Source organism: Engraulis encrasicolus, chromosome 7 (assembly GCF_034702125.1).
Source record: "Engraulis encrasicolus isolate BLACKSEA-1 chromosome 7, IST_EnEncr_1.0, whole genome shotgun sequence".
Lineage (NCBI taxonomy): Eukaryota > Metazoa > Chordata > Actinopteri > Clupeiformes > Engraulidae > Engraulis > Engraulis encrasicolus.
The window spans coordinates 40,076,503-40,103,841 of record NC_085863.1 but is presented as its reverse complement, the minus strand read 5'-3'; the positions used below and the strand labels follow the sequence as shown (position 1 = coordinate 40,103,841).

Genomic DNA, 27,339 nt, shown 5'->3' with positions numbered 1-27,339 from the left:
CCCATTCTGTAGGCTATAAACCCTTGAAATGGTTTTGTATGAATATCCCAGTAGGCCTAGGTGAGCATGAAATACTCAGACGACCTGCCCATCTGGCACCAGCAACTATGCCACGTTCAAAATCACTGAAATCACCTTTCGTCCCCTGGGTTGAAATGCAGTATCATCTTGACACTGTCTCATCATGCCTAAATGCATTTAGTTTTGCTGACATGTGATTTGCTGATTAGAAATGTGTGTCTATGAGAAGTTGGATAGGTGTGCCAAATAAAGTGGCTGGTGAGTGTATTTATAGGTCTATATTTATTATTATATAACATGGGTTTCTTGTTTGTAAACAATCCCTGTCTGCACTCCTGGCTGCACACTCTTTTACTTATGATTGTTGCACTCTTGGTTGGCTGCTTACCATCTTGCCCCTCCTCACATCGCAAATGTTTCTAAACAGGAAACCAATGTATAGCCTACTGTCTGTGTACAATCTCTGCATAGAGAAGGGACAGACACCCTCCCAGACGAAATGTTCAACTCAAATATGTAAAAATAGCCCTGATGCAGGCAGGGTGAAACCTGTTGGTAATTTTAACTAGTTCAAAAAATGAACCAGCACAGTTTGATTAAAGCGTTTTATCTAAGAAGAGGAAGAGTGTCTTGTCCTTCAAACCCTGTATAGAAATAAATACCGGTATATTGATCTTTTTTTCTAGAGTTTCAATTAAACTAATTGTTGGCAAAGTTCCATTGTGCCAACTACCCCAGCCATCCAGCAGATGGGAGCGGAGTATCTTCTCTGTAAAGACAGGTAGGCCTATCTGCATATTGATTTATCAGTGTATTGAGTCTGATTCATATTTGTAAGCAAGCTTTTAAGTGATATTGTCACATTTTTTTTAAATAAGCTTATTTTACACCTCTCCTTGAGTTAAATGATTGAAACAGACATAGGCAAGACACCCGCAAACATTTATAGCATTGCTTTTGAGGTGCTGTCGGCTCGTAAAAGCTGTATTTTATTCTGGGTCATTCTGAGAAAGTAGTCATCACTGCAACCTTGTGAACATCAGGCTGACTCCTCTCCCCACCATGTGTTGCTATGGGACTCAAACAGAAGCACAAGTGTGTCCTAATTGTATTTCCATACCGATGCTTCATCCTTGTTGTGTTGTCTAGGTAACGGGCATAGGTGAATCAAGGATGATGTCTTTTGCCGGAAGCCTTTGCTATTGGAGGAAGGTCTTAGCTGTTGAAATTCTCACTGGTACCGATTGATTTCATAATATAGAGATTGATTTCATGATATACACATCATATTTTACAACCTCCCAAAACTTCTGACCTTTTATTTTAAAAAAATGTTTCAAATGTAATGAGGTGGTTGTGCAGTGCACCCTAATTTGCATGGCCCCATCATTCATATGGTTCTCATAGAAAGACCATGGAAATCATGGTCTTTGGTTGAGCTCACATATCCTGTTTGGCAACTGAACTAGTGCTTCCCACAAACAGATGAAATGTATTCCAAACATACACAATAACCAACTGGGTTGCACACAGAAGTTGTGTAAGGTGACACTTCCTCTGAGAGAGAGTGGGGAAGAAAAAGAGATGTTGAGGAGAGAGAGAGAGAGAGAGAGAGAGAGACAGAGACAGAGACAGAGACAGACAAAGCGAGAGACAGAGGCTATATCAGAGTGGGAGTATGAAGGTATCAGCTGTGAGCATTGCATTGCAGAAAGCATGAAGCCGGAAAAGGAAAAAAAAATGCTACTGGCCTGTGGTCAACAATACGTCACAGAGTAGAACTGTTTTCAAGCGTGTGACTTGCTGTGAGAAGGGGGCTGGGTCTTAACTTGATAACTTCAGCTGTAACTCACCAAGATTCTTGCTTCTTCTGCTTTTCCTGTCCCAAACCGGTGGCATAGCAAGTTGAAGCTTAAAGTTTAAGGACCAACAGACCTGCTGAAGAACGACAATTGATGAGGGAAGGATGACAGAACAGAACTCACAAAAGAATAGCATGGAATGAACAGATCAAGATTCCTAGAGCATCTTTTCACCGTATGTATCATTTCTCTTATCTCATCGTAACCAGCATGTCGATGCGAGTTTGACTGTAAATATAGTTACTTCTGACTTAAACTCTGAATTTCATGAAGGCATGAGTCCTTTCCCCCACTTAGAGAACTATTCTAGTCATATGGCTATTGATTATTCAAGGACACAGCTATATGGAGGTCTGAATTGAGACAATTGTTCCACATTGTGCAAGATCCGTGGTGTCCATAATGGGTTCAATTGTTATGGAGAAGGCAGAGTGCTGCGTCCACATCCTTCCACAGCACATTGCTTAAGTCAGAGAAGAACTTCATGGTATCAGATAATGAAACAGGCAGGTTTTTTCATCAATGTCACCATATCACAAGTGTTTAGGAGCATGATATGACCAGTTACAACACCTGAGCACTGTGACATTAGGCCAAGCTGTCGTTTTTAAAATCATGTATTATCATTATGCAGCTTGTTTATACTGAAAACAGTCCCATTGAATAGGCTCCATGTGATGTGGTTATTGTAGTTTTTAATGTGGCCTCTCAGAACATTATCTGTTTTATGATATCAGATTTTGCATGATGTGGCTTGAGGCACTGAGCAGTTCCGGATTCTTTGTTGTACTTGATTGAATTAAGAAAAAAAGAAAGACAGAAATGTTTGGATGGCACCGCTTCAGCGGTGTGTTTTTGAAGTGGTGCACCTCCCCAAATTAGATTAGTTCATTTGAAGCTTCTCTGTAAAAATAGTTGCGTGTCCTCCATTGGTGAGTAACAAAACTCCTTAAAGCTGCCGAGAGCACGGAAGGTAATTGAATCAATAACCAGGTGTTGAGTCTCATGTGTACTGTACCTTTAGACTTTGTTTACCTCTTCAAGTGATGCAGAACATTATGGTAAGAGATAACAATTGCCCAAGAGTAGTCTCACAGGAGCTATATTAGTAACAGAAGGGTGTGGGGGTTTTTTTTAACCAGGAGGCATATTGTTTTCTTTCTTACTGGGACAATTGTGTCCACAAAGCTGGTCTCAGAGCACACAGATATTAGTATGCTTCATTCTGCATTCCTCTCTCTCTCTCTCTCTCTCTCTCTCTCTCTCTCTCTCTCTCTCTCTCTCTCTCTCTCTCTCTCTCTCTCAGAGAAATGTGAAAACAATAGATTTTAACTCGCCCGAAACCCTACCATAATAGAATTACCGGTACCATATTAATTTATTTCAATGGACCTATTGTTTCGATGAGCATGCCATTTAATAGATCTATTTATCATGAGCTTGGGATTGTCCTCAGGTTCATAGCGATTCATATACTTTGGGATAAATGCCTACTGTACATGTAGGCCTTTTCCATATAGACAAATGTCATATAAAACATTTAAAAAAAGAAAGAGAATTTGCATTGAGTTGAAATGTTATACAGCAGTAATGTAACTGGCAACACGTTTCTTTAGAAATATTTATATTCTAAAGGCTTCAATGTAGTGTGAACATCAGAGATTTTTGAAATGACGATACTTCAAGAAAAACATTGATCAGAGTTTGCAGCATCTTCTATAGTTTCTTTGATGTTTGAACTCATAAGTGGCCAGCACATCAGCAAAACTACTTTGGTGTGCGATATTTTCTTTCTTCTTCAATGTAGTGTGAATCACCAGAGACAAGCCAGAAGAAACATACAAGACCGGTTTGGTGATAGTTTCCTTTTAGGCGTTTTTGACTTTGATTTCATAAAAGTCCCTTTGACACACATCGTGTCATATATCACAACATTGCTAAAATTGCTCTTCAAGTTTAGGCCAAGATTCAACTTTTGTGCTATTGTGTGCTATCACAGCTATTGTGACACCAGAATCTGAGCACTTTGCCACTTTTCCATTACTCCATAATACATTTGATACATGGCACCATTCAAAGCATCCAAGGTCACCTCAGAAACAAAAAACTAAAACTGGAAATAGAATAATTAGATCAAATAAAATCAGAAGATATAGAGAGGGAGATAAATGAATTATGCTATTTTGAATAGGTCTTCAGCGTACTTTTAAATCGTGAAACAGAGTCCTGTGATCGTTCCTTAGGTGGCAGGGTGTTCCATAAGTTAGGAGCAACATAGAAAAACGATGTGGTCCCCATTGTGGTCAGCGAGATCTTTGGTTGGAGCAATAGTGCTGCACTGGATGAGCAAACAGAGCGTGAGGGTGTGTAACTCTAACTTTGTAATGTATCCAGGGACAAGATTGTGTCAGTCCTTTGAGTTATTTAAAGCCATTGGAATTGACGCAGTACAAGTGTAATATGCTGGGAGGATTTTGGGTGATAATTTTTGCTGCACAAGTTCTTTTTGGAGGAGTTGAAGCTGGTGAGTGAGCTTGATTGGAATAGGATGCCTGATAGAAACACATTTCAGTGGTCAAGAGAGGTTACTAAACTGTTCACAAGTATTTCAGTGAAGGGTGCAGGGTGCAGTACAGTCTGAAGATATTCCTCAGCTGCAAAAATACAGCTTGACAAAGAGAAGAACTGATGTGAGTGGATAATGAGAGGGTGCTGTCTAGTATTTGGCCAAGACTTTTGATTTGCGACTTGTATATCTTCACCTAGAGTGATTGAGCTTATGCTGCTTTTCAGAAGTGTTGTTTGTGTCCCAATAAGTAAAAGCTCTGTCCTATTGCTTTCCAATGGTAGTTCCATCCATACATGTATGTCATGAAGACAGGCAGTAGGAGCATTTGCTGGGAGATTGGTATTGGGCCCATTGGACAAATAAATCAGCATCAGAGTGAAACTGGACTTCATAATGTCTTAAGATGTTACCAAGGGGAAGGAGATAGATAATTAACAGAATTGGCCCCAGCGCCGTGTGATGTTGTGAGCATGTTACTCATCACGTCTGCAGATCACAAGGCTGGTGGGAATAATCAATTCTCTTGTTATTACATGACAGCTCTTCTTGAACATGAACTATTTTGTAATTCTTTATCAGAAATATTTTGTGCTCATCTTCAGTTGTCATTCATTCATTCATTCATTCATTCATTCATTCATTCATTAAGTGGGTTTGTCGCAGCAAGTCCCACTTACAGTTATTGGCAAGTCACGTTCATTATTGTTATCGGGGTTAGGTCTGGAAAAGTACATTATTTACTTTCCAAAAGTACAAGTTGCCTAAAATGCTTCGTTGGCGGATGCCAAAAGGCTTACTTACTTAACCCCATCACGCCATTTGGCACATAGGGCAGAAAAAATGCCAAAAAGCATACAGCACATATTGCTTACATGGTGAATAAGCTAACATTCAGTATTCAAATGCCTCATTACCTTTTTGACAAAGACAATGAACTCTTGAATCTTGAATCTTGAATCTTGAAAATCAGAGTCATATTGATATTTGTGTCTTTATTGATGAAAGGGCAGTCGAAAGTATGACAGGAAGAGAGCGGGAGAAGGAGATGGGTCAGGGTTTGGACATGACCTAGACTCGAACCTGGGTCCCCAAGGGCATGCAAGCCCAAAGGTGGGCACTTAGCATGCGGTGCCACAGCGCCACCTATGATTGGAGGCCTATTATTAGACCCATGTTGTCCCTGTGTGATGCTGAAACACTAATTCATGTATTAGATAGATTGGACTACTGTAATGCATTATTTTCTGGACTTCCATCTAGCACTACAACTAAGCTTCAGCTAGTGCAATATGCTGCAGCAAGGGTATTAACAAGGACCAGGAAATTTGAACATATTTCACCAATCCTAGCCTCCCTCCATTGGTTGCCTGTTCACGTCAGAGCAGACTTTAAGATCCTGCTGCTCACGTACAAAGCCCTACATGGCCTATCACCCACTTATTTGTCTGAGCTGCTCACACCCTACATTTCAGCCCGGTCCCTGCGGTCCATGCATGCTGGACTCCTGTCTATCCCTGAGGTGCGGAAGAAGTCAGCTGGCCACAGCTGCCTTCCACACACCCACATTATGGAACAAGCGTCCCCTTAATATTAGGCAGGCAGGCTCTATTGGGATCTTTAAATCCAGACTAAAAACATTTTTGTTTTCATCCCATTATGGTAGGTTCTGAAATGCATTGGTCTATTGTTAATAAGTTTGTCTTAGGTTCCTATGTGTATCTCTTTTTTTGCCCTTTGCTTTTTCCCCTGTGGTTTTTTTTTACTATTAAGCTCATTTAAATGACCATAGCCTACTTTTTGATTATTTCTCCATCATTTCTATTTTCCTCATCATTTTCTTTTATTATCTTTTAGAATTGTTTTATTATTTTATTTTATGTTATTATATTTTTAGTTTTTTCAGTGTTGTGAGACCATGTTGTATGGTGATACTGCACTTTAAGCAATAAATATTATTATTATTATCATTGTGACATTCACCTCACCTTTCTGCTGCTACAGAGTATAGTGGGCAGCCATGGAGACGACTCTCCCTCCAGCGGGGACCAGCGTTGGTGATGAGAAGACCCACCTCCGCCGCGGCTCAAAGGAGACTCCCCATTATGGAACCATCGCCAACGGAGGACAAGTGGACAACTCAACAGAGACAAAGGTCATCTCACCAATGCGCTCCTACATAGCAGTGGCCGTGCTGTGCTACGTCAATCTCCTCAACTATATGGACCGCTACACAATCGCAGGTCAGAACATCAGGTTGTAATCTAATATAGTTTTATCCAATCTAATCCAGCAATAAATTACAATATGTTATATTATTATATTATTACTTATTTTATTATAACTTGCTCTGAAAGGCACTTCAGCCATGGATGGAGAGGTAAGGAGAGATATGGGGGGATTCAAACCTGTGACCCTCTGATTTTAAGACCACCCCCATGACCATTGGGTCACGACTGCCCATCAATCATAATTGTCTTTGTTTAGGAAAGTACTGTATTATAACTGAAGGGTTTGGAAATATTGGACTTTCAACACTGTTAGCCAAGCAACCACCCAACATGTATTGTCTTGTCTTATTATGTCTATGTGAATGACTGGACTGGAGCCAAATGAAAACTCAAGTTTTTGTGGCAATAAAGTTTTGAACTTGTCTCATCTTATAATTGATTCTCTCAATATTCTCTCTTTTTTTCTCTTTTTTAGGTGTGCTTCTAAATATCCAGAAATACTTCCAGATCAATGACAGCACGGCTGGTCTACTGCAAACAGGTAATTAACCACTTCAATTATGCTGCGCACATTGAGGCCTTTTCTGAAGGGTTTGAGCATCGTCTGCTGAACAGGAACCTCTGTTCTGCAACCTCAGATGTCTATCACCCATTTCCGTGATGCACTAATTATATGTCTTGGTTTGCTACATTCAGGGGGTTTACTAGCAGTGTACTCAATTCAGGGGAAATTAATTGTGATGTTTCTAATCCTTAATAGACTGCCATTTGTACTGTAGTGAACCTAAAAAAATGAAACTGCATCAGTAGTCATGTGAGCGTTACAGACTCAGGAGTTGTTGTTGTTCAATTGTTATCTGATCTGTGGATGTTGAAGTGTTGGTCCATCATATTGTTGCCTCATGTCTAGCGTGAAAATACAGTATGTGTCAGATAACTTCAGTGAGGAAACACATGCTTTGAGTTATACTTTTGAAAGAAGAGTGCAGAATCCAACGTTGACCTACAACGGTTTTTCACTGGAACAATTTCTGTACTCTGCAGTATTTACTTCACGGTATGGGCCTAGTAGAGGCCTAGAAAGGAACACACAAACCCCACAGTTGTGTGTGAGTGTGATTCTAGCAGAAGTAATTCTAGCCATTTGTCACACGTTTCTTTAGGCAGAGCTAATGTATGCTCCATTGTAGCCTACTGTTTTGCACAGTGTGTACTGTATCATTATTTGAAAAAGCAAACGGCCTCAGCCTTTTGGGCTGACCTTAGAGACTCTCAGTTTGACAATCTACATGTATGTAGAAGCAGAGGGTTCTATATCAGAAAAGGTTATTTTGCATTACTGCTGTAGTGCATCCCAACATATTTATTTAAAAGGAAGTGTTCAAGGTCTCCAAAAGCAATTCACAGAAAAATATCCATGATATTAGGAATAATAAAAAGATCTCATGAATAATGAAAATGAAAATTATTTCCATAAAATGTTTTCATCCATATGTAAGATGATTTTGTTATTCATGTTCTTTAAAATTTGGGTATGAAATATTAACGTGTTTACAGTTTTTATTTGCAGTTTCATGCTGCTGGCTCCTGTCTTTGGTTACCTTGGCGACCGCTACAACAGGAAATTCATCATGGTGGCTGGCCTGGCGGTGTGGATAGTCACCACACTTGGCAGCTCTTTCATCACAGAGTCGGTAGGCTACCACAAAAACTTGAGCGTTCTTATGACGTGAAAAAAACGGTTATACTTTATTAGAAGTTCTTGATACATAAATTAGGTACAGTGTTACAAAGTAGGCTATGAAATAACATGTAAGATGGACCTAACATTTTTTTCTCCTTTACCACATAACTTGCATTACATCTCTTGTTGCACCACAATGTACACCATACGTGCGATTCCCAGCAGTCAGTGTGTCAAAACCAGCTAAAGGCATGGTCACAGTTGCATATTCTAAGAATACCTGTGTGTTACTTCCTATGTTGCTCCTATGTCTGTTCCTCAATGTGAAATGTATCATCTGAAGTATTGCTGTGTGTTTATGCACAGGGCAGTGGTGATGAGAGCATTTGGGAGAGGCTAGCCACTCCACCATGGCCCTAGTCAATGTTCTTCACTGAAATAGGTTCCTGAACATGAAATGTATCATCTGTGATCTTGCTGTGTGTTTGCGTCTCTTGGCTAGTATTTCTGGGTGCTGGTGGTGATGAGAGCATTTTGTTGGTACGGAAGAGGCCAGCTACTCCACTATGGCCCACTTCCGAACAAGCCCTATTCTCTGTTTCTCACTGAGATAGACTCCTGAATGTGAAATGTATATTGTCATGTCTAGTGTAGGCCTAATGGATGTGTTTGTGTCTTGGCCAGTATTTCTGGGTGCTGGTGCTGATGAGGGCGTTTGTTGGTACTGGGGAGGCCAGTTACTGCACCATCGCCCCCACCATCATCGGGGACCTCTTCACAGGCTCCAAAAGGACCCTCATGATCTCCTTCTTCTACATCTTCATTCCTGTCGGAAGGTCTGCACGCTTCACTGCCTTACCTGGTGCACTCTCTGAGCGCTTTTCTAGTTGGTTATGCTAAGAAATTGGTAACTATCAACAAATACATTGGTAATCCAAACAAGGTACATTGGTTATCCAACGACTAGTACAGTGCCCTCCATAATTATTGGCACCCCTGGTTGAGATGTGTTAAAAGCCTTAATAAATTCAGTGTTTATTGCAGAAGAATACTGTCACACTGAAAATGTTAGGAAAATGTAGCCTTCAACTCAAATGAATTGTAGGAAAATAAAAAAAATCCCTGACTAAAAAATAATTATTTTTCATTAAATCACCTGTTCCACAATTATTGGCACCCTTAACAATTCCCAGGAAATAAATATAATTGAAGCATTTCTGTCATTTCTACAGTAGTTTACAAAGTTTACCAGAGTATGTAGGAACATTTAATTAGTAATTCATCACTTCCTGTTTCCCTGGGGTATAAATATGATGTGACACCGAGGCCATTTCTCTTATCCACTCTTAAACATGGGAAAGACAAAGGAACACAGCATACAAGTGAGGCAGATGTGCGCCGACCTTCACAGGTCAGGCAGAGGCTACAAGAAGATTGCCACTCAACTGCAGCTGCCCATATCCACTGTGAGAGGAATAATTAAGAAGTTCAAAACAACTGGAACAGTGGTAAACAAGCCTGGACGAGGACCCAAGTTTATTTTGCCACCACGCACAGTGAGGAGGATGGTAAGAGAAATCAAAAGATCTCCAAGGCTCACTGTTACAGAATTACAACAAATGGTAGCATCCTGGGGTCACAAAGTCTCCAAATCAACCATCAGGCGCTGTCTACACGCCAACAAGCTGTTTGGGAGGCATGCACGGAGAAAACCTTTCCTCACCCACAATCATAAACGCAAACGTCTGGAGTTCGCCAAGCGGTATTGGGGCTTCAACTGGGACCGTGTGCTTTGGTCAGATGAGACCAAGATTGAGCTTTTTGGCAACAAACACTCTAAGTGGGTCTGGCGTGCCACGAAAGATGCGCATGCTGAAAAGCACCTCATACCCACTGTGAAGTATGGGGGTGGGTCAGTGATGCTGTGGGGCTGTTTCGCTTCCAAAGGCCCTGGGAAGCATGTTAGGGTGCATGGCATCATGAATGCTTTGAAATACCAGGATATTTTAAATCAAAATCTGTTGCCCTCTGCCCGAAAGCTGAAGATGGGCCGTCACTGGGTCTTTCAGCAAGACAATGACCCTAAACATATGGCCAAATCTACACAGAAATGGTTCTCCAGACACAAAATCAAGCTCCTCCCATGGCCATCTCAGTCCCCAGACCTCAACCCCATTGAGAACCTGTGGGGCGAGCTGAAGAGGAGAGTACAGAGGAGAGGACCCAGGTCTCTGGATGATTTAGAGAGATTCTGCAAAGAGGAATGGCTGAAGATCCCTCTTTCTGTCTTTTCCCATCTTGTGAAACATTATAGGAGAAGATTAGGTGCTGTTTTGTTGGCAAAAGGGGGTTGTACAAAATATTAACAACAGGGGTGCTAATAATTGTGACACACATTATTTGATGTCAAATAATTATTTCTTTATGTGGGATTTTTTCCCCACTGAATAAATGCACTTGTACTGAAGGTTGGATTTTTCTCTTTTTTTCCATTAAGGTCCCATATTATTTAGAAAAAAAATAAAATAATTGGAAGCTAAAAAACACATCTCAACCAGGGGTGCCAATAATAATGGAGGGCACTGTATCATTGGTTAAGAAGACATTGGTTGATTCAACTAAGGCACAGTAGCTCAGCTTGATGGGTAGCTCATATCGACATGACAACGGAAAATAATACTTTCCTTAAATGTTGTAATAATGTATTGATTTTGAAAGTGGTCTTCTCATACTTCATAACTGTTGATTGTCTTGGTTACTGTGACCTGGTTGTACTCACAGTCAACCTTGTGTCTGTTTGCAATAAACAGACAAATAAATGGAACACATTGCCCCACATTGAAATGTAACCATTGTGTTCACTTTGTGTTGTCAGTGGTCTTGGATACATTGTAGGATCCGCAATTGCCAGTGCCACTGGAGATTGGCGCTGGGCTCTCAGGGTAAGTCTGCATTGTAAGTGGATGTCTTCTTCTGCTTGTAAGTCTTAATGGTTTAGATGTTTCCATAGACAAATGTATCTTACTCTGTTATGTTTTCCAGACTGGCCCAATTTCATCACAAACATCCACATCGCAAGTTCAATTCAGCAAAAAAACTGTGATCTCCATTTTAATCTGATGTGCAAAGTCTCTTCCATTAACACGTTCTCACATATATCATTTTCTGCATGGAAACATCCCCTGTGTTAAACAGCTCCTCCTTCTCATGCCCTTGTTTTTGATTTTGCCACTGACACTGGTCCATAGCTTACAGCAGGGGTGTCAAACTCAAATTGACTGAGGGGCTAAATCAATATCTGGAACAAAGTCGTGGGACGAATTCCATATTTCTTTTTTATAAATGGAATTGTGCATGCAGGCACTTAATAGTCATAGTTATATTTCACATGCACAGTTTCCCATCATACTGTATATGGTAGTTCAAATGTGCCTGCTGATAGTGTGTTGCATATGATTGTGAGGTGATTCATTGGCCTAGGCCCACTCATAATCCTGTTCCACATCAAATTTCATGTTCAAGTCTTGTTACGCTATACAGTACATTAATAGTATACTGTATGTCCGCCAATAATACAGATTTGAAATTGTCTCGTGGGCCAAATAAAATGACTCCATGGGTTACATTTGGCCCCTGGGCCTGCGTTTGACATCCCTGGTTTACAGCATTCCTACATGGCAATAGCCACGTGTTAAACAACACAGCTCCTCCTCTTCAGCTCTTGCTTTAGATGTTACCACTGACACTGGTCCTCAGCGTAGCATACAGCAGGTTAATGAGGACGACCTAATCAGGTTATCCTGTCCTGACCTTTATGCCACAGCGCGTGTCTCTTCAAAGCATTCCTTGATTTCCTAACTCAGGGATGGTTAAAACTAAGGCCTGTGAGCCAAATGCATCCCTCTGCTCTCTTTCATGTGGTCCACCATGAACCGAAAAAAAATATTGATACAGTGTCGATAGCACTGAGCTATCGGTCTGGTCCTTTAGCTCAGTGGTATCGTGCTGTGCCTCCCATGCCCGAACTGGTGGCGGGTTCGAGCCCATAGTGGAGGGCTGCGCAGAAACACCTCAGTTACACTAACATCATACACAATGAGAAATCGGGGGTCAAAATTTTCAGACTACCACTACTGCTATTATAAATTACTCTGACAGTGGAGTCAAAATCTGTCTGCAGGTGGACATTGTAATTCCAATTCTTAATATTTACACAGTATTGAGTAGAATTAACTCTGGAAATTGTTCACTGACCGCAAAGGAATTAGCACTATTTTTGACTGGGACCAAATGTTATTTGAAACAGAGTTAATTCGGAGTGGTACAAAGTTATAACTATTTAAGAGTTATAACACTGTTGTGCTTAGCACATGAGAAACCAGCTGTTTTTTTTCAGATTTAAACCATTGAAGCTCTCCTTGGTGCATTGGCCTCTTGCAAGTGTAAATTTTTCAGTATGCAGCCCGCATACAGAGAAGTACAGTATGTCCAACTCTGGCCTAACTAAAACTCCAACTTCCCTGTCAATGTGCTCTGATTTCCAGATTAATCCCATCTTTGGAGCATTGGGGCTGGTGCTTTTACTCATCTTCACCCCAAATCCGCCCAGAGGTGCCGCAGACAACAATCACGGGGAGGTGCAGCTGGGCCACACAAGCTACCTGGAGGACATCAAGTACCTCCTGAGGAAGTGAGTGCAGGGCCGATAGCAGCCTGTTCAGGATAAGTGTCTGATTTCAGGATACACAGAGTTCATTTCATCTTCTTTCATCAAGAATAAAAGGATAACACTCATTAGGTTTTTCTTGTTTCAAAAAGTGTTAAAGGTTCAGGCTCAGGATCACATGTTTGATTAAGCTTTTTTTTTTTTTAATAAACCAGCTGATTGTAATGAACATACAAATATGCTATGAAACAGAAGAAAATATCCAGAGGCAGTTGTAGATTATGGCTTGCTCTTAATCCAATGGTTGGTAGGCTTCTTGGGTTTGGTTTACTCCGAGGTATTGTACATCCAGAGTCAGAAAATGGGCAAATTCTCTGACTAAGGCACTCCAAATTAAAATGTCTTTATTATTTAAGACAAATCCTGTAGCAGCATGAGTGCCTTCTTCCCTGCCCTGAAGAACATGCCACTACGCATGGACTTTGATTTGAATATGTCCATGTAGGACTTTAATGGTCATTATATAGGTCATAAATAATGAAGACATTTTAATTTGGATTGCCTTAGTCAGAGATTGCTTTTCTCATTGGTCAACTCCAAAATGCAGAGGCACTCAACTGCATTGTGTGCATTGCTCTTGCTTTTATCTGTATATATATACTGTGTGTATATACATGTATATGGCCTTGACTTCCCTAAAGCAAAATATGATATACGACAGAACTCCTGGTGATCCCAGCTAAAGAGTCGCTCAGTCACAACATCAACCTCAAGATAGGCTCCACCATCGTGACCCCAAACAAAGTCGCCAAAAACCTTGGCGTCATGATTGATGATGAGCTGTCATGCTCCAACTACATCAACTCAGTCACCCGGACCTGTCGACTCCAGATGTCCAACGTACGGAATATCAGACCTGTGCTGACACAATATTCTACACAACGACTGGTCCAGGCCACGGTCCTGTCCCACGTTGACTACTGCAACTCACTCATGACAGGTCTACCTGCTTGTGCGCTAAAGCCTCTGCAGATGATCCAGAATGCGGCGGCACGGTTGATATTCAATCAACCCAAAAGGACCCATGTTTCTCCTCTATTTATTGAGTTGCACTGGTTACCGATCGCCGCCCGGATCAAGCACAAGGCATTGAACCTCGCCTACAAAACCATCACAGGAACGACCCCAGCTTATCTGAAGGACCTACTAACGCCTTCTTATGTTACTGGAAGAGAACTGCGCTCATCCAGCACAAGCCGTCTGGCTCTGCCATCCAGTCGCTCTAGGTACTCCCAGTCAAGATTGTTCTCCGTTGTGGTACCCAAGTGGTGGAATGGTCTCCCAGAGGCAGCAAGACTAAGCACATCTCTTGCAGCCTTCAAGAAACAACTAAAGACATTCCTCTTTCGAGAGAAGCTACTAGACTAATGCTAGTTTAGTTTAGTTTTGTGTGTGTGTTTGTGTGTGTGTGTGTACTCATTATTTACTCTTTAAAAAAAAAGAAAAAACTAACCCCTCTCTGCAACTGCACTTGTTGTTCTGTATATCTCCTGTGCACTTTGTATTTGCTTGTGATGTTGGCTTGATTATGTCCTCTTTTGAAAGCTTTGGTTATAAAGCGTCTGCCAAATGCAATGTAATGTAATAATGTAATGTAATGATATACGATGTGAATCCAAACACATCAGTGCATTTGGCAATAAATGGACAAACAATGCAAGACAGAACCTGGACATTTTCTACTTTTTTTATGGCTTCTTCCTGTCCTTGAAGAGAACCTGTTATAGCTTTTACTTGACCCACAGTAGCACTGTTACTTTTTATACGTAAACATGATACTTGGCAAAAGCATTGTAGTGGCAGAGGAATGTTCTGGAAAGGTTTTTATATTCTGAACCTGACACCTCTGCCTGACTATAAAAAAACAAAAAAATTCCCTGTTGAACACTGATGATGGAAATAAGAAACCTGATTGACTGGACTGTCTTTTTCTCTCTCCTCGATACTGGCCAACAGCCGGAGCTTTGTGTGGTCTTCGCTTGGTGTGACCGCCATGGCGTTTGTAACGGGAGCACTGGCCTTCTGGACTCCCACCTTCCTGGCCCGGGCACAGGTGACCATGGGCCTCAGACCTCCGTGTGTGCAGGAACCATGCAACACCTCCGACAGGTAGAGCCATTTACTCTGGGAATGTTAAAGCTATCAGTATGACATACCACTTAACTACTAGATGAACCAAGCAACACCTCTGACAAGTATAGCCATAGGTGGCCTCGTTATGTGCATCGATCTACCAGTGGAATACTTTACTGGCGGATTTTCACTGTTTGTTAAAAAAAATGTATTACCTGTACCATGGTATTAATACTACTGCAGCACTAAATCATCTTCAGTAATGCATTATAACTCCCTCAGTGCCACTCTGAAAAGTTTATTACAATTTTACATGCAAACGAAAATGTAAAACCTTTTTGTTAATAGTAGGCCTAGTGAATACATTTGAATGAATTTGATAGTAATGATACATACACTTCTACCTCTGCTGTAATACCCATGTGCATGTCTCGCATTTAGCCTCATATTTGGAGCTGTTACCGTGGTCACAGGGATTGTGGGTGTTTTCCTGGGCTCCATGATGTCTCGCCGGTTTCGAGACCGGGTTCCCAACGCTGACCCCCTCATCTGTGCTGTGGGCATGCTCACCTCCGCCCCCTGCCTCTTCATCGCCATCATCCTGGCCTCCACCAGCATCCCTGTCACATACGTAAGTGTAACCAAGGTCATCCCAGGACCCACGCAATCTGTAACTCAAGGCTTGAACGCACAACCTCTCAGTTACTGAACAGTTTGAAGTGGAAGGCTCAGGGACAGACACTCCCCCTACAACTCACTGACACCCGGTTTTGTCCTCATGTCAGTGTAACCGAGGTCACCCTCCACAGGCCTAACTTGACTTACGCCATCTGGTTGTGTTTCACCAAAATGCATTGGAGGGTGTTTCCTCAAGTTCAAGTTTGTTGCAGTCATATGAACAGTATGAAATACAGTGGCTAGGATTGTACTTTGGTGTGCTCACAGCACCACTGAGTTGTCACAGTACAGCGCCGACTTGGACCGCCAGTTCCAGTTCCTCATGCCAGTTCCTCATGCCAGTCTGCCACTCAGGGCTCAAATTTAGAACCTCTCAGTTACTGAACAGTTTGAAGTGGAAGCCACAGGTACACCCACCCCCAAGTCAAGTCAAGTCCTCGGGAGTGAAGTTTTCTAACATACTGTCATCAAACTCTTTGTGTTGCCATCCGCTACATAAGCAGCCACTACAAACCTATTGCTACCAGGGCTCTAAATTAACATCAGCCAACCGGCTAAACGCTGGTGAAATTTTAGTTTGGCTAGTTGAAAAGAACAACTTACTAGCCACTTTGACCCGTTAAGTGTGTGTTTGTTTGGCTAGTAAGATTGGCATGTACTAGCCATTTTGGTTAATTTAGAGCCCTGATTGCTACTCTCAAAGGGTGCATGTACATTACAGGACAAAATGTTGGCAATATAAAAAGGAAAAGGATTTTGGATCGTTCTATTCAGCACAAACAGCATGTTGAATTCTCACAGCTACAGCACACATATACAGTAACAAAGCCCTGCACGGACTACTGTAAGATTTCTTTGTGATAGAGCTTCCTCTGATAAAAATAACTTTATAATGTGGTTTGGTTTTTGTCCCATTTTAGGTGTTCATTGGGGTTGGTGAGACTCTTCTCTCTCTAAACTGGGCCATTTTGGCTGACATCCTACTGGTAAGTAGTTTCCCTGGGCCGTTTGTTCTAAATCTGTCCAAATGTACCCCATTAAATCCTGTGCTTGAGTGCTACTGAAATGAGCTGTATCTTGTATTGTTTTGCAGTACGTTGTTGTACCAACACGGAGGGCTACAGCAGAGGCTTTGCAGATAATGGTGTGTCATTTACTGGGGGATGCAGGAAGCCCTTATCTGCTGGGCGCGGTAAGGCTGGCGTTGGAGCTATTGCCACTGTTGTATTTTTCAAGCTGTCAGCTTGCCTTTCAGGAATACAAAATAGTCCTTAAATTGGGTAAAATGCATAATGCATGTCTTGAGGATGTAGGTGTATTTACACCCACCACTAGTATTCAGTAAACAAAACAGTGCTTACAGCTGTGAATATCTGTGTCTATTTGTTCGGGACATGAACTATAAAAAGTGCATACCAATACACACACCACACAAACACAAACAATACTCTGCATCCCTTGCTGGTATAATCTTTATTTGTATATTCCATAAAAGGACAATTTGAGAAAACATATTTTAAAATCGATACTCCAAACTCAGTTCACCTCATGTTCAAATTCAAGGTCAAGTTAAGGTTGTCCAACATTGCAAGCCTCATAAAGAACAGATTGTTCAGAGATACCATAATACAGCCATAACAGACACACAGATGTACATGTATTTAAAGCAGCACTAATAGCGGTCATTATGTAATGATGATAATGAAAGATAATAATGAATACGATGTGATACAGTATGTCCTGTTGATACACTATACAGAACGTGTAATTGTAGACATAAAGTAATACAATTATTAGCCATTTTAATTAACTGTAATAATTATAACAACAGAGATGATTGATGCGGAGCACTTTCTTCTAGAATTAATATGACATAAGGCTCTTAGCTGCCATATCTATGGGCTGCCATGCCACTTTAGAAAACTTTTGAGGGTTCTGAATGAATGGAGTCAGTGGGGAACATTGACAAGGTCATACCCAATTTGGAGACCAGAATTGATTGCACTTTGTTGCATTGATGCGTACAGCGATTTATCTTGGTATCTTTGATAGTAATGCATGTCTGCCTTTCATTGCACAGATGTCTGACGCTCTGAGCAAGTACAACCCGGACTCCCTGTCCTGGAGGTTCCGCAGTCTGGAGTACAGCATGCTGGTCTGCCCCTTCGTAGGGGTCCTCGGGGGCCTCTTCTTCCTCATAACCGCTGTCTACATCACCGAGGACAGGAAGGCCGCACAGATGCTGACCACAGGTGACCATAACACCACTATCTCTGACCATTTGACCAGTTATGGGTAAACGGTTAGGGCGTCAGACTTGTTGCCCAAAGGTTGCCAGTTCGACTCCCGATCCGCCAGGTTGGTGGGGAAATAAATTAACCAGTGTTCTCCCCCATCCTCCTCCATGACTGAGGTACCCTGAGCATGGTGCCGCCCCGCTGCACCGCTCCATTGGGGCGCTGTTTGGAGCTGGACCCTTGCACGGGTGAGGCATAAATGCAATTCCGTTGTTTGAAGTGAGCACTGTGTGCTGTGGAGTCCTGTATCACAATGGCATTGGGAGTTTCCCAGGTGGGCTTTCACTTAATCACTGTTGTATTTAACCCCTTAGTAGCCTCCTAACAAGCATTCACTTTTGCATTTGGCAACTCGCTTTACCTTAGCAAGGACAGGAAGGCTACAAAGATGATGACCACAAGTGATCAGACATTGCACCACTATTTCTTTTTTCAATTTACAGGCATGTCTTGTCTTCATTGGATAGGAGAGTTTGAGATTAGACAGGAAAGCAATAAGAGAAAGAGACAGATGAGGATCGGGAAATGTCCCCGGGCAAGAACTGAACCTGGGTCTCTAGCCGCAACAGTCAGTGCCCTAGCTGTTTGAGCCATGGCTGGCCTATTCCCAGCGGCGTGGAACAGGGGGGAAAAACCCGGACTCATTCTTAGGGCCCAGACCATTCGGTAACACTCGTATCATGCCATCTCAGGTCATCTTTGATCAGTCACAGTAGTGTTCTCAGAGTCTCTGTCAGATAACCTACAGTCAGGCTGACAAAGTGTCTGAGTGACAGGGACAGGATGTCTGCATAGATGCTGACCACAAGTTATTATATCAGCCTTTTAGATCTTCTCTGTTTCAATCGCCGGGTGGAACTTTGCTACTTTCGGCTGCTGTACAGATAATCAGCCATTACAACACCATCTCAGACCAAGAATTTGTGTTGCTGCTCAAGTTATTCTTTATGAGTTTATGTGAGTACTGTCACCATGTCAGTATTCTATCACCTCAAATCACATTCAAGTATTTGTTGTTGTGCGAGACAGGAAGGCAGCTCAGACACTGACCAATGCGTGATATAGAATGTCTGATATAGAATATAGCCTATTTGCAGGCTAGTATATCCAATTCAACAGACGTATTTCCAGAGAACATTCAAATTACATAAATTACCAACATGTATTGACATTTTAAAATAATGTTTTAAAAAAATGAAAGGAGAAAAATATTTTCCATGGGAGGGCCCCCGGTGGGCCCCCCCAGGTGGTCTGGGCCCTAAGAATGAGTCCGGGTTTTCCCCCCCTGTTCCACGCCGCTGGCTACGTCCCTGCCTATTCCCATCTCTAATTAGTTAAATCAACTTTTTGATGACACCTTATTTTGCATTTAGTAACTCTCTTTACATCACAGGGGACAGAAAGGCTGCACAGATGCTGACCACAGGTGACCAGACATTGGAACTCAGCACTTGCCAATAACAACATATTTTACATTTAGTAACTCTCTTTGCATCAGCGAAAACAGGAAGGCTGCTGACCTCTAATGCTGACCTATTACATGGCCATTTCAGACCGTCTTTGTCCTGTTTAACCCATTATTTTCCTAGCAACCTAAGAAACCATTAGTAATAATTAGCATTTATTTTGCATTTGGTAACCCTTGTGCCATCTCTGGTCATCCCTGATCATAGATGCTGTCTGATCACAGGTGACCAATTGTTCAGCAGGATCAGCATCGTAGCCCCTTAATGCGCGCCGTACCTCCAGTGGCACGCTGTAATAGTCATTGAAATGTACCTACCATAGCACTACAATACTATGACATAACACAGGCTCTTTAGTAATGCACCACGACTTGGTCATTACCATACTGGTAAGAACAAATGTATAAAGCCGCGCCTTAAGGGGCTTTAGACCATCTCTGTTTCGTGTCAGTGTCCTAGTCGAGCATCCTACTTTCCAATAACCATTTGCTGTGTGTTTAGTGACTGTCTTTGTATCAGTGTTAGACAAGACAGCTGCACAGAAGCTGGCCACAAGTGACCAGCCTTCCCATCTCCACCTCAGAGCATCACTGTTCTGTTTAAGCCCTTAGTAGCCCCCCATATAAGCATTTATTTTGAATTAGGTAACTCTGATGCCATCTCAGGTCATCTTTGATCAGTCACAGTACTGTTCTCAGCGTCTCTGTCAGATAACCTACAGTCAGTCTGACAAAGAGTGACAGGGGCAGGAAGTCTGCATAGATGCAGATGACCACAAGTTATTATATCAGCCTTTTAGATCTTCTCTGTTTCAATCGCCGGGTGGAACTTTGCTACTTTAGGCTGCTGCACAGATAATCAGCCACTACACCATCTCAGACCAAGAATTTGTGTTGCTGCTCTTGTCATTTCAAGTTATTTTTCATGAGTTTATGTGAGTACTGTAACCATGTCAGTATTCTATCACCTCAAATCACATTCAAGTATTTGTTGTTGTGCGAGACATGAAGGCAGCTCAGACACTGACCAATGCGTGATATAGAATGTCTGATATAGAATATAGCCTATTTGCAGGCTAGTATATCCAATTCAACAGACGTATTTCCAGAGAACATTCAAATTACATAAATTACCAACATGTATTGACATTTTAAAATAATGTTTTAAAAAAATGAAAGGAGAAAAATATTTTCCATGGGAGGGCCCCCCGGTGGGCCCCCCAGGTGGTCTGGGCCCTAAGAATGAGCCCGGGTTTTCCCCCCCTGTTCCTCGCCGCTGGCTACGCCCCTGCCTATTCCCATCTCTAATTAGTTAAATCAACTTTTTGATGACACCTTATTTTGCATTTAGTAACTCTCTTTACATCACAGGGCACAGAAAGGCTGCACAGATGCTGACCACAGGTGACCAGACATTGGAACTCAGCACTTGCCAATAACAACATATTTTACATTTAGTAACTCTCTTTGCATCAGCGAAAACAGGAAGGTTGCTGACCTATTACATGGCCATTTCAGTCTTTGTTGTGTTTGACCCATTAGTAGCCTAGCAACCTAAGAAACCATTAGTAATAATTAGCATTTATTTTGCATTTGGTAACCCTTGTGCCATCTCTGGTCATCCCTGATCATAGATGCTGTCTGATCACAGGTGACCAATTGTTCAGCAGGATCAGCAGATCTTAGCCCCTTAATGCGCGCCGTACCTCCAGTGGCACGCTGTAATAGTCATTGAAATGTACCTACCATAGCACTACAATACTATGACATAACACAGGCTCTTTAGTAATGCACCACGACTTGGTCATTACCATACTGGTAAGAACAAATGTATAAAGCCGTGTCTTAAGGGGCTTTAGACCACCTCTGTTTTAGTCCAGTGCCCTAGTCGAGCTTCCTACTTTCCAATAACCATTTGCTGTGTGTTTAGTGACTGTCTTTGTATCAGTGTTAGACAAGACAGCTGCACAGAAGCTGGCCACAAGTGACCAGCCTTCCCATCTCCACCTCAGAGCATCACTGTTCTGTTTAAGCCCTTAGTAGCCCCACTAATAAGCATTTATTTTGCATTCGGTAACACTCGTATCATGCCATCTCAGGTCATCTTTGATCAGTCACAGTAGTGTTCTCAGAGTCTCTGTCAGATAACCTACAGTCAGGCTGACAAAGTGTCTGAGTGACAGGGACAGGATGTCTGCATAGATGCTGACCACAAGTTATTATATCAGCCTTTTAGATCTTCTCTGTTTCAATCGCCGGGTGGAACTTTGCTACTTTCGGCTGCTGTACAGATAATCAGCCATTACAACACCATCTCAGACCAAGAATTTGTGTTGCTGCTCAAGTTATTCTTTATGAGTTTATGTGAGTACTGTCACCATGTCAGTATTCTATCACCTCAAATCACATTCAAGTATTTGTTGTTGTGCGAGACAGGAAGGCAGCTCAGACACTGACCTCGGCTGACCGGCTATTAGAGCTATCATCTCAAACCATATTTGCTCCGTTCAATCCCTCGATAGCACTTCACTGCTTAATAAGCATTTATTTTACATTTGGTGAACTCTCTTGCCATCTGAGGTCATCCCAGATCAGATTACTGTAGTGCTCTCAGTATCTCTGTCTGATATCACCTGCAATCAGGTTGAAAAACTATTTGTTTGAGTGAGAGGGGCAGGAGGGCTGCACAGCTGCTATCACCTCAGTTGACCGTCATCTCAGGAGAGTGCCAGTCAGTGTGTCTGAACTTTTGTTTGTTTTTGTATCAAACACACTGTAAATGCCACAGAACAACTCAGGCAACTCTCAGTCAACAATAGTAACAGCCATGGGCAACCTAGGTTCATTAGTTATTACAATCCAGTTCCATATATTCCAAAACCAGGTCATTTGGTATGTAGTACTGGATTGTAACCAGAGCTTTGAACTTTTTTTTATCACCAACCGCAATGGTTAGTTGTTGTCCTGATTCACTACCATTTCACCCATTCTGTTTTGTCTTTACTATGGTGTATGTAAGCAAACAAGAAATAAAGGTCAAGGAGTTAAGATGGGCAGTTCCGGATGTGTGGGCTGTCTGGGTACACGTGTGTGGTCGGTCACAGAGTGGCTGTTCCTCTCTTGAGTTCTGTGTTTCTAATTCTGTTTCTGTTTTATAAGTCACATGCCAAATCAGGCAATGATCACTTGACACATGGGCACTTGACACATGGACACATGGAATCAATACTGAATGTGTGACCATAGTTTTAAAGTTAAAGGGACACTGTGTAGGAAATGATCAAAAAAAAGGTACTGCAACTACTGTATGCTGCTCATTGAAACTGGGCTGCCTATTGCCAAATTTGATCTTTACACGAAAGTTTACTAAGTAATAAACAAATATTTTCTAGTATGGTCCAAGTACAGTCATTTTTGCAGCTAAAAATGGCTATTTTTGGATATTCAAAATGGCGGACCATGGAGAAGATCCCCCTTTTCATGTATGAAAAGTGCAATTTTTCCAGTCATAATGAATACTTCGAATTTGATGCTGGTGGTAAGTATTCATGAAAAAGGTAACATTAGTGAATGGGCACCATGAATTCTGGAAATAAATAACTAAAAATCTCACACAGTGTCCCTTTAAGAGTTTGTCAACAATATGAAATCTGTGGCTCGGTGGGCTAGGGTGCTGTGCCATTACCAGGGTTGCCAGATGAGGCTGATGATTTCCAGCCCAAAAAAATGTCAAAACCCGCCTAGAAGCTGAAAATCCCGCACAATTCTATTGATTTCTATGGCTAAAATTGGGGGGTTATTTTCTGCTAAATGCCATTTTCGCACACAGCTATACTAAGCAGCCCAATGCGGCGGGAAACAGCCCAATCTGGCAACACTGGCCATTCCACGAGGGACCCAGGTTTGATTCTGGCCCAGGGTCATTTCCCAATCCTATCCACACATGTTCCTGTCTCTCTCTCACTTCCTGTCTAGAAAGTGAATTTGTAGAAGCCCAAAAATATGTTTTCAAAAAGTCAAGTTTAAGTTAGTTTAAGCTAAATGTAAATATGCCTTCAGTACGTATTCTCCTCTCTTCTATAGGCTAATGTTCTACTTAACATTGTCATTGTGGCACAGCACTCCACAGCACACAAGTGTGCACTACACACAGCGAAACTGCATGTATGCCTCTTCCGTGCAAGGGGGCAGCCCCAAATTGTGCCCGAAAAGGAGCAGTGCGGCAGGACGGTACCATGATCAGAGTACCTCGATCATGGAGGAGGATGGGGGAGAGCACTGGTTAATTACTCCCCCCCACCAACCTGGTGGGTCAGGAGCTGAACCTGTGGGATACAAGTCTGATGCCCTAACTGCTTACCCATGACTACCGATCGGTCATCGAGAAGTCACTATCATAGGATTGTACATTTAAAGAAATGAAGATGACAATGTCATGGATAATATTTGGTGGCAGTTAAGCTGGCTTCATTCCTCATTCCAACATGAGATGAGTCTTCGTTGCCACATCCATTCCATGGCCTCATTGTAGAACAACATTCCTCACACAATGTACTGTAGTGTGTGTGTGTGTGTGTGTGGTGTGGTGTGTGTGTGTGTGTGTGTGCGTGTGTGCGTGCGTGAGTGTGTGTGTGTGTGCATCTCTCTCTCTCTCTCTTTCTCTCTCCCTCTCTCTCTTGAGAGAGAGAGAGAAAGAGAGAGAGAGACAGCCAAAGACAGAGATGCCTGTGTATGTGTGTGGGTGTGGCTGTGTGGTGCATGCTCCCTGTCTTAGACATCAGGGATGGAGTCAGGACAGCAGCTATGGCGGCAGGCAGCCCAATGCTTCCTCCGTGTCTCCAGCCAGGGGACAATGAGGCTCTTTGTGTTGAGATTCCGTCTTTCAAGGCCAAGCCGTCTTCCTGTCAGATAGAGCAGGCCCAGCTCATACTAGAGGAGGCAGATCTGGCCCCCTCGGTGCCTGGGGAGGGTTCCTTGTGTTGTGTGTGTATGTGCTCCACTTTCTCATAATTAAGTTACCGGTACACAGATCCAGGGTGCGATAGCGATTTGCACGCAAACGCTGCCAACACATGACTACTACTGTGTTACCTAAGACATCACCACATCTCATATGTTCAGAGTGAGTAGTGTTAAGGAACCTGATTTTAGGAATCGTAAGCAGTGGCGGATATAGCAATTTGGGGGCCCAAGGAAAATGGGGGAGTGGGGAGTGGGCAGCTGGTCTGGGGCCCCTGCTGATTGGGGAAGTTGGAGGGGCCTGAGGCAGTTTGCCTTTATTGTAAAACTGCCCCTGGTTGTAAGACATACTGTGTATTTCCCTTCTTTCATGTGCATAATTAAGTTACCGGTACACAGATTACAGGGTGGGAAATTGATGTGAATGGAGATAACAGCAGCATAAATACTGTCTGTTTTTAAGAACACAACTCTATCAAAGTCATCACCACATATCACATGTTCAGTGTGTGAGTACTTTTAACGAATCTGGCTTTGGTGTAGTACAATCCCTGCCAAAATATTAGGCCTGGTCTTTAGCTAAGTCTGAACCAGATGGTCCAAATTAGCATGACTCTTGAGCAAGGTGGGGGAACTTATTGGAAAAATCACTCATTTTAAGTGTGCAGGTAAAACCGACACGTCGTAGGGCTTTTAGGGTCTGGAGCCTGGGCTTCCTCAACACTGAGTAAGAGCCAGTAGTCAATCCTTAAAATCCCTTTAAGTCGCAGAACTACTGGTTCACATTTCTTTTTTATAGGACCCACCAAAATGACACTTTGCCGAACTGACCACCCCCCTACGTATAAACGCATACACTCTCATATTGAAGCAAAGGAGCATTTTATTGCAACTGTGCAAGAAATAGCCACAAGTTCTCTATTTCCTTAATCTATGTTTATTAGCTGTCACAGTTGGTAAACTGATTATCATAAATACCCATTAACTTCAGGCATTACATAACGACTGAAGACTGCAGGCTGAGATCTATTTATTATCTCTTTTTTATGACAAAACAAGCCCCTTGACCTACCTTTACAGTATGCCTAAACAGCTTTTTCTTGTAGCCATTCCTTCATTAAAATTACAAAAGTGTTATAGTTTCTTGTATATTCACAATCCTCCATTTTCCTGCTTTCTGTTTCTCATGCCTGTTTCAGGTGAGGCTTCCACTCAGAGTCTTCCCATGGCGGTGGAAAACCAAGAAGTAATAGCATGATGGAGCATGGGAGTTATGGCCTACTGTTAAACAAACTCCCTTTCTGACCCCCCTCCCTGACTGACACTGTGACACTTTTCTTTTGCTCTGAAGGTACTAACGGTCTAAGCCCCATTTTCCTGCTATTACTGTTTGTTGTTCGAGAATAAGATTGGTGTTAAAAAGTCAAGATAAAGTCAAGACATCACAATATCAACATCTTGTTTCATGTTGTACATATCTACTGTAGCTAGGCAATCGGAGGCCAATGTAGCCTGTTTCTGGTGCCAAGTCACGAGGTTTTTAAAAAAAATAATTGTTAAGTATTTAATTAGGGTCTCCTCCATATGTCTCCCACCTGAACTAGGCCATGCACAACATCTTACCCTTTCAAAAACACGCCACATTCCGCTTAGTGAAGCTGTTTGAGGCCTCGGCCACAGCTGCTCTCTGTTAATGAGAGCAGCAGGGGGATGGAACCTACCTGAAGCAAGCTGCGTCTCCAGCCACCGTCTTGGCCTCCAGCCATGACCAAAAAAATATGCCCATTATGGGTTTTTTTCTATTTTTAAATTATGTGCCTATGCGATTTTTTATGTTTTGAAATGTACTTTTTTAATCGTTTTTTTTACTGTTTTTAATTAAAATTCAATGCTTTGTGTTGTGTTTTTCTTCGGTGTTTATCTTTTTGAAACTCAATAAAAATTTGAATCTCAAAAGAAAACCGCAAAGCTTCTTACAGATAACCCAGCTGTGTCTTGTGTATTTCTGACACCCGTTCGTGGTGCTTTCCAATTTCACCACATGGTGGCAGTGTTGCATCATTCTCAAACCAACCCCTCGCTAAATCCCTTCTTGTAATACCAGCCACATACAGTAACCATTCCTCATCATCATCAGTGCCCATGTGCTTTTTTCCCGTCCTCTGCACACCATAACCCTCTTGTGGACCAAAGGTCTTATAGCATCGCATCAGCACATATCCATTCAGGTGAAACCTCCTCTTTTGAGTTCAGGAAGGAGCTGATGAGCTCAGGCAGTGGCAGTTTCAACCATTTGCGTGCCCTAGGTGATGAATAGACATGGGGCCATCTTGAATTATTTTTCCTGGCATTCACTTACCACTGTTGGGAGTGCCCAGTGGGCAGTTTTGGTGGAGCCCTAGTCATTCGCCTAGTTTGCAAATAAATATGGGCAGTTTTGCAGCAGCTCCTTTGGCATTCGCTGGCTGGATTGATGGAGTTTTAATGCCTCTCCATGTCCCATGCTGCGCTGTAATTAAAGGGGCTGCGTTTCAGGCGATCATACTCATTAACGCATCTGATAAAAAGCAATTAACGGCCCGCTCTAACATAAGATGTTTAAATAATGCAGCAAGCCCTGAAACCAGCACTGTTCCGGCATTCTCCACAGAGTCACCACATCGGGAACAAAAAAAATGCTGATGGCGAGTTTTGTACAGCTTCTATTGTTCTGGGGTATATGTAGCTTGAACTGGACCCTGCTGTATATTGATTGTTGTTTTTTGTTGTTTGGCTTA

The 27,339-nt window shown here is 42.2% G+C and overlaps 1 protein-coding gene across 2 annotated transcripts; it reads left to right on the top strand.

The window, feature by feature from the left end:
- The first annotated feature begins 1,900 nt into the window (after nt 1-1,900).
- spns3 (SPNS lysolipid transporter 3, sphingosine-1-phosphate (putative)) lies at nt 1,901-26,451 on the top strand. Of its 2 annotated transcripts, XM_063203528.1 has the most exons (13): nt 1,901-2,058; nt 6,454-6,692; nt 7,156-7,221; nt 8,238-8,374; nt 9,049-9,200; nt 11,240-11,306; nt 12,909-13,054; nt 15,047-15,199; nt 15,605-15,794; nt 16,762-16,827; nt 16,935-17,033; nt 17,922-18,093; nt 25,762-26,451. In XM_063203528.1, exons 2-13 carry the CDS (start codon nt 6,470-6,472, stop codon nt 25,818-25,820), a joined length of 1,530 nt encoding a protein of 509 aa, XP_063059598.1. In that variant the 5' UTR covers nt 1,901-2,058; nt 6,454-6,469; the 3' UTR covers nt 25,821-26,451. The 2 variants fall into 2 exon arrangements, with proteins under 2 accessions (XP_063059598.1, XP_063059599.1); XM_063203529.1 differs by lacking the exons at nt 1,901-2,058; nt 6,454-6,692 and having other exon boundaries at nt 8,251-8,374; nt 25,762-26,449.
- The last annotated feature ends 888 nt before the right edge of the window (nt 26,452-27,339 follow it).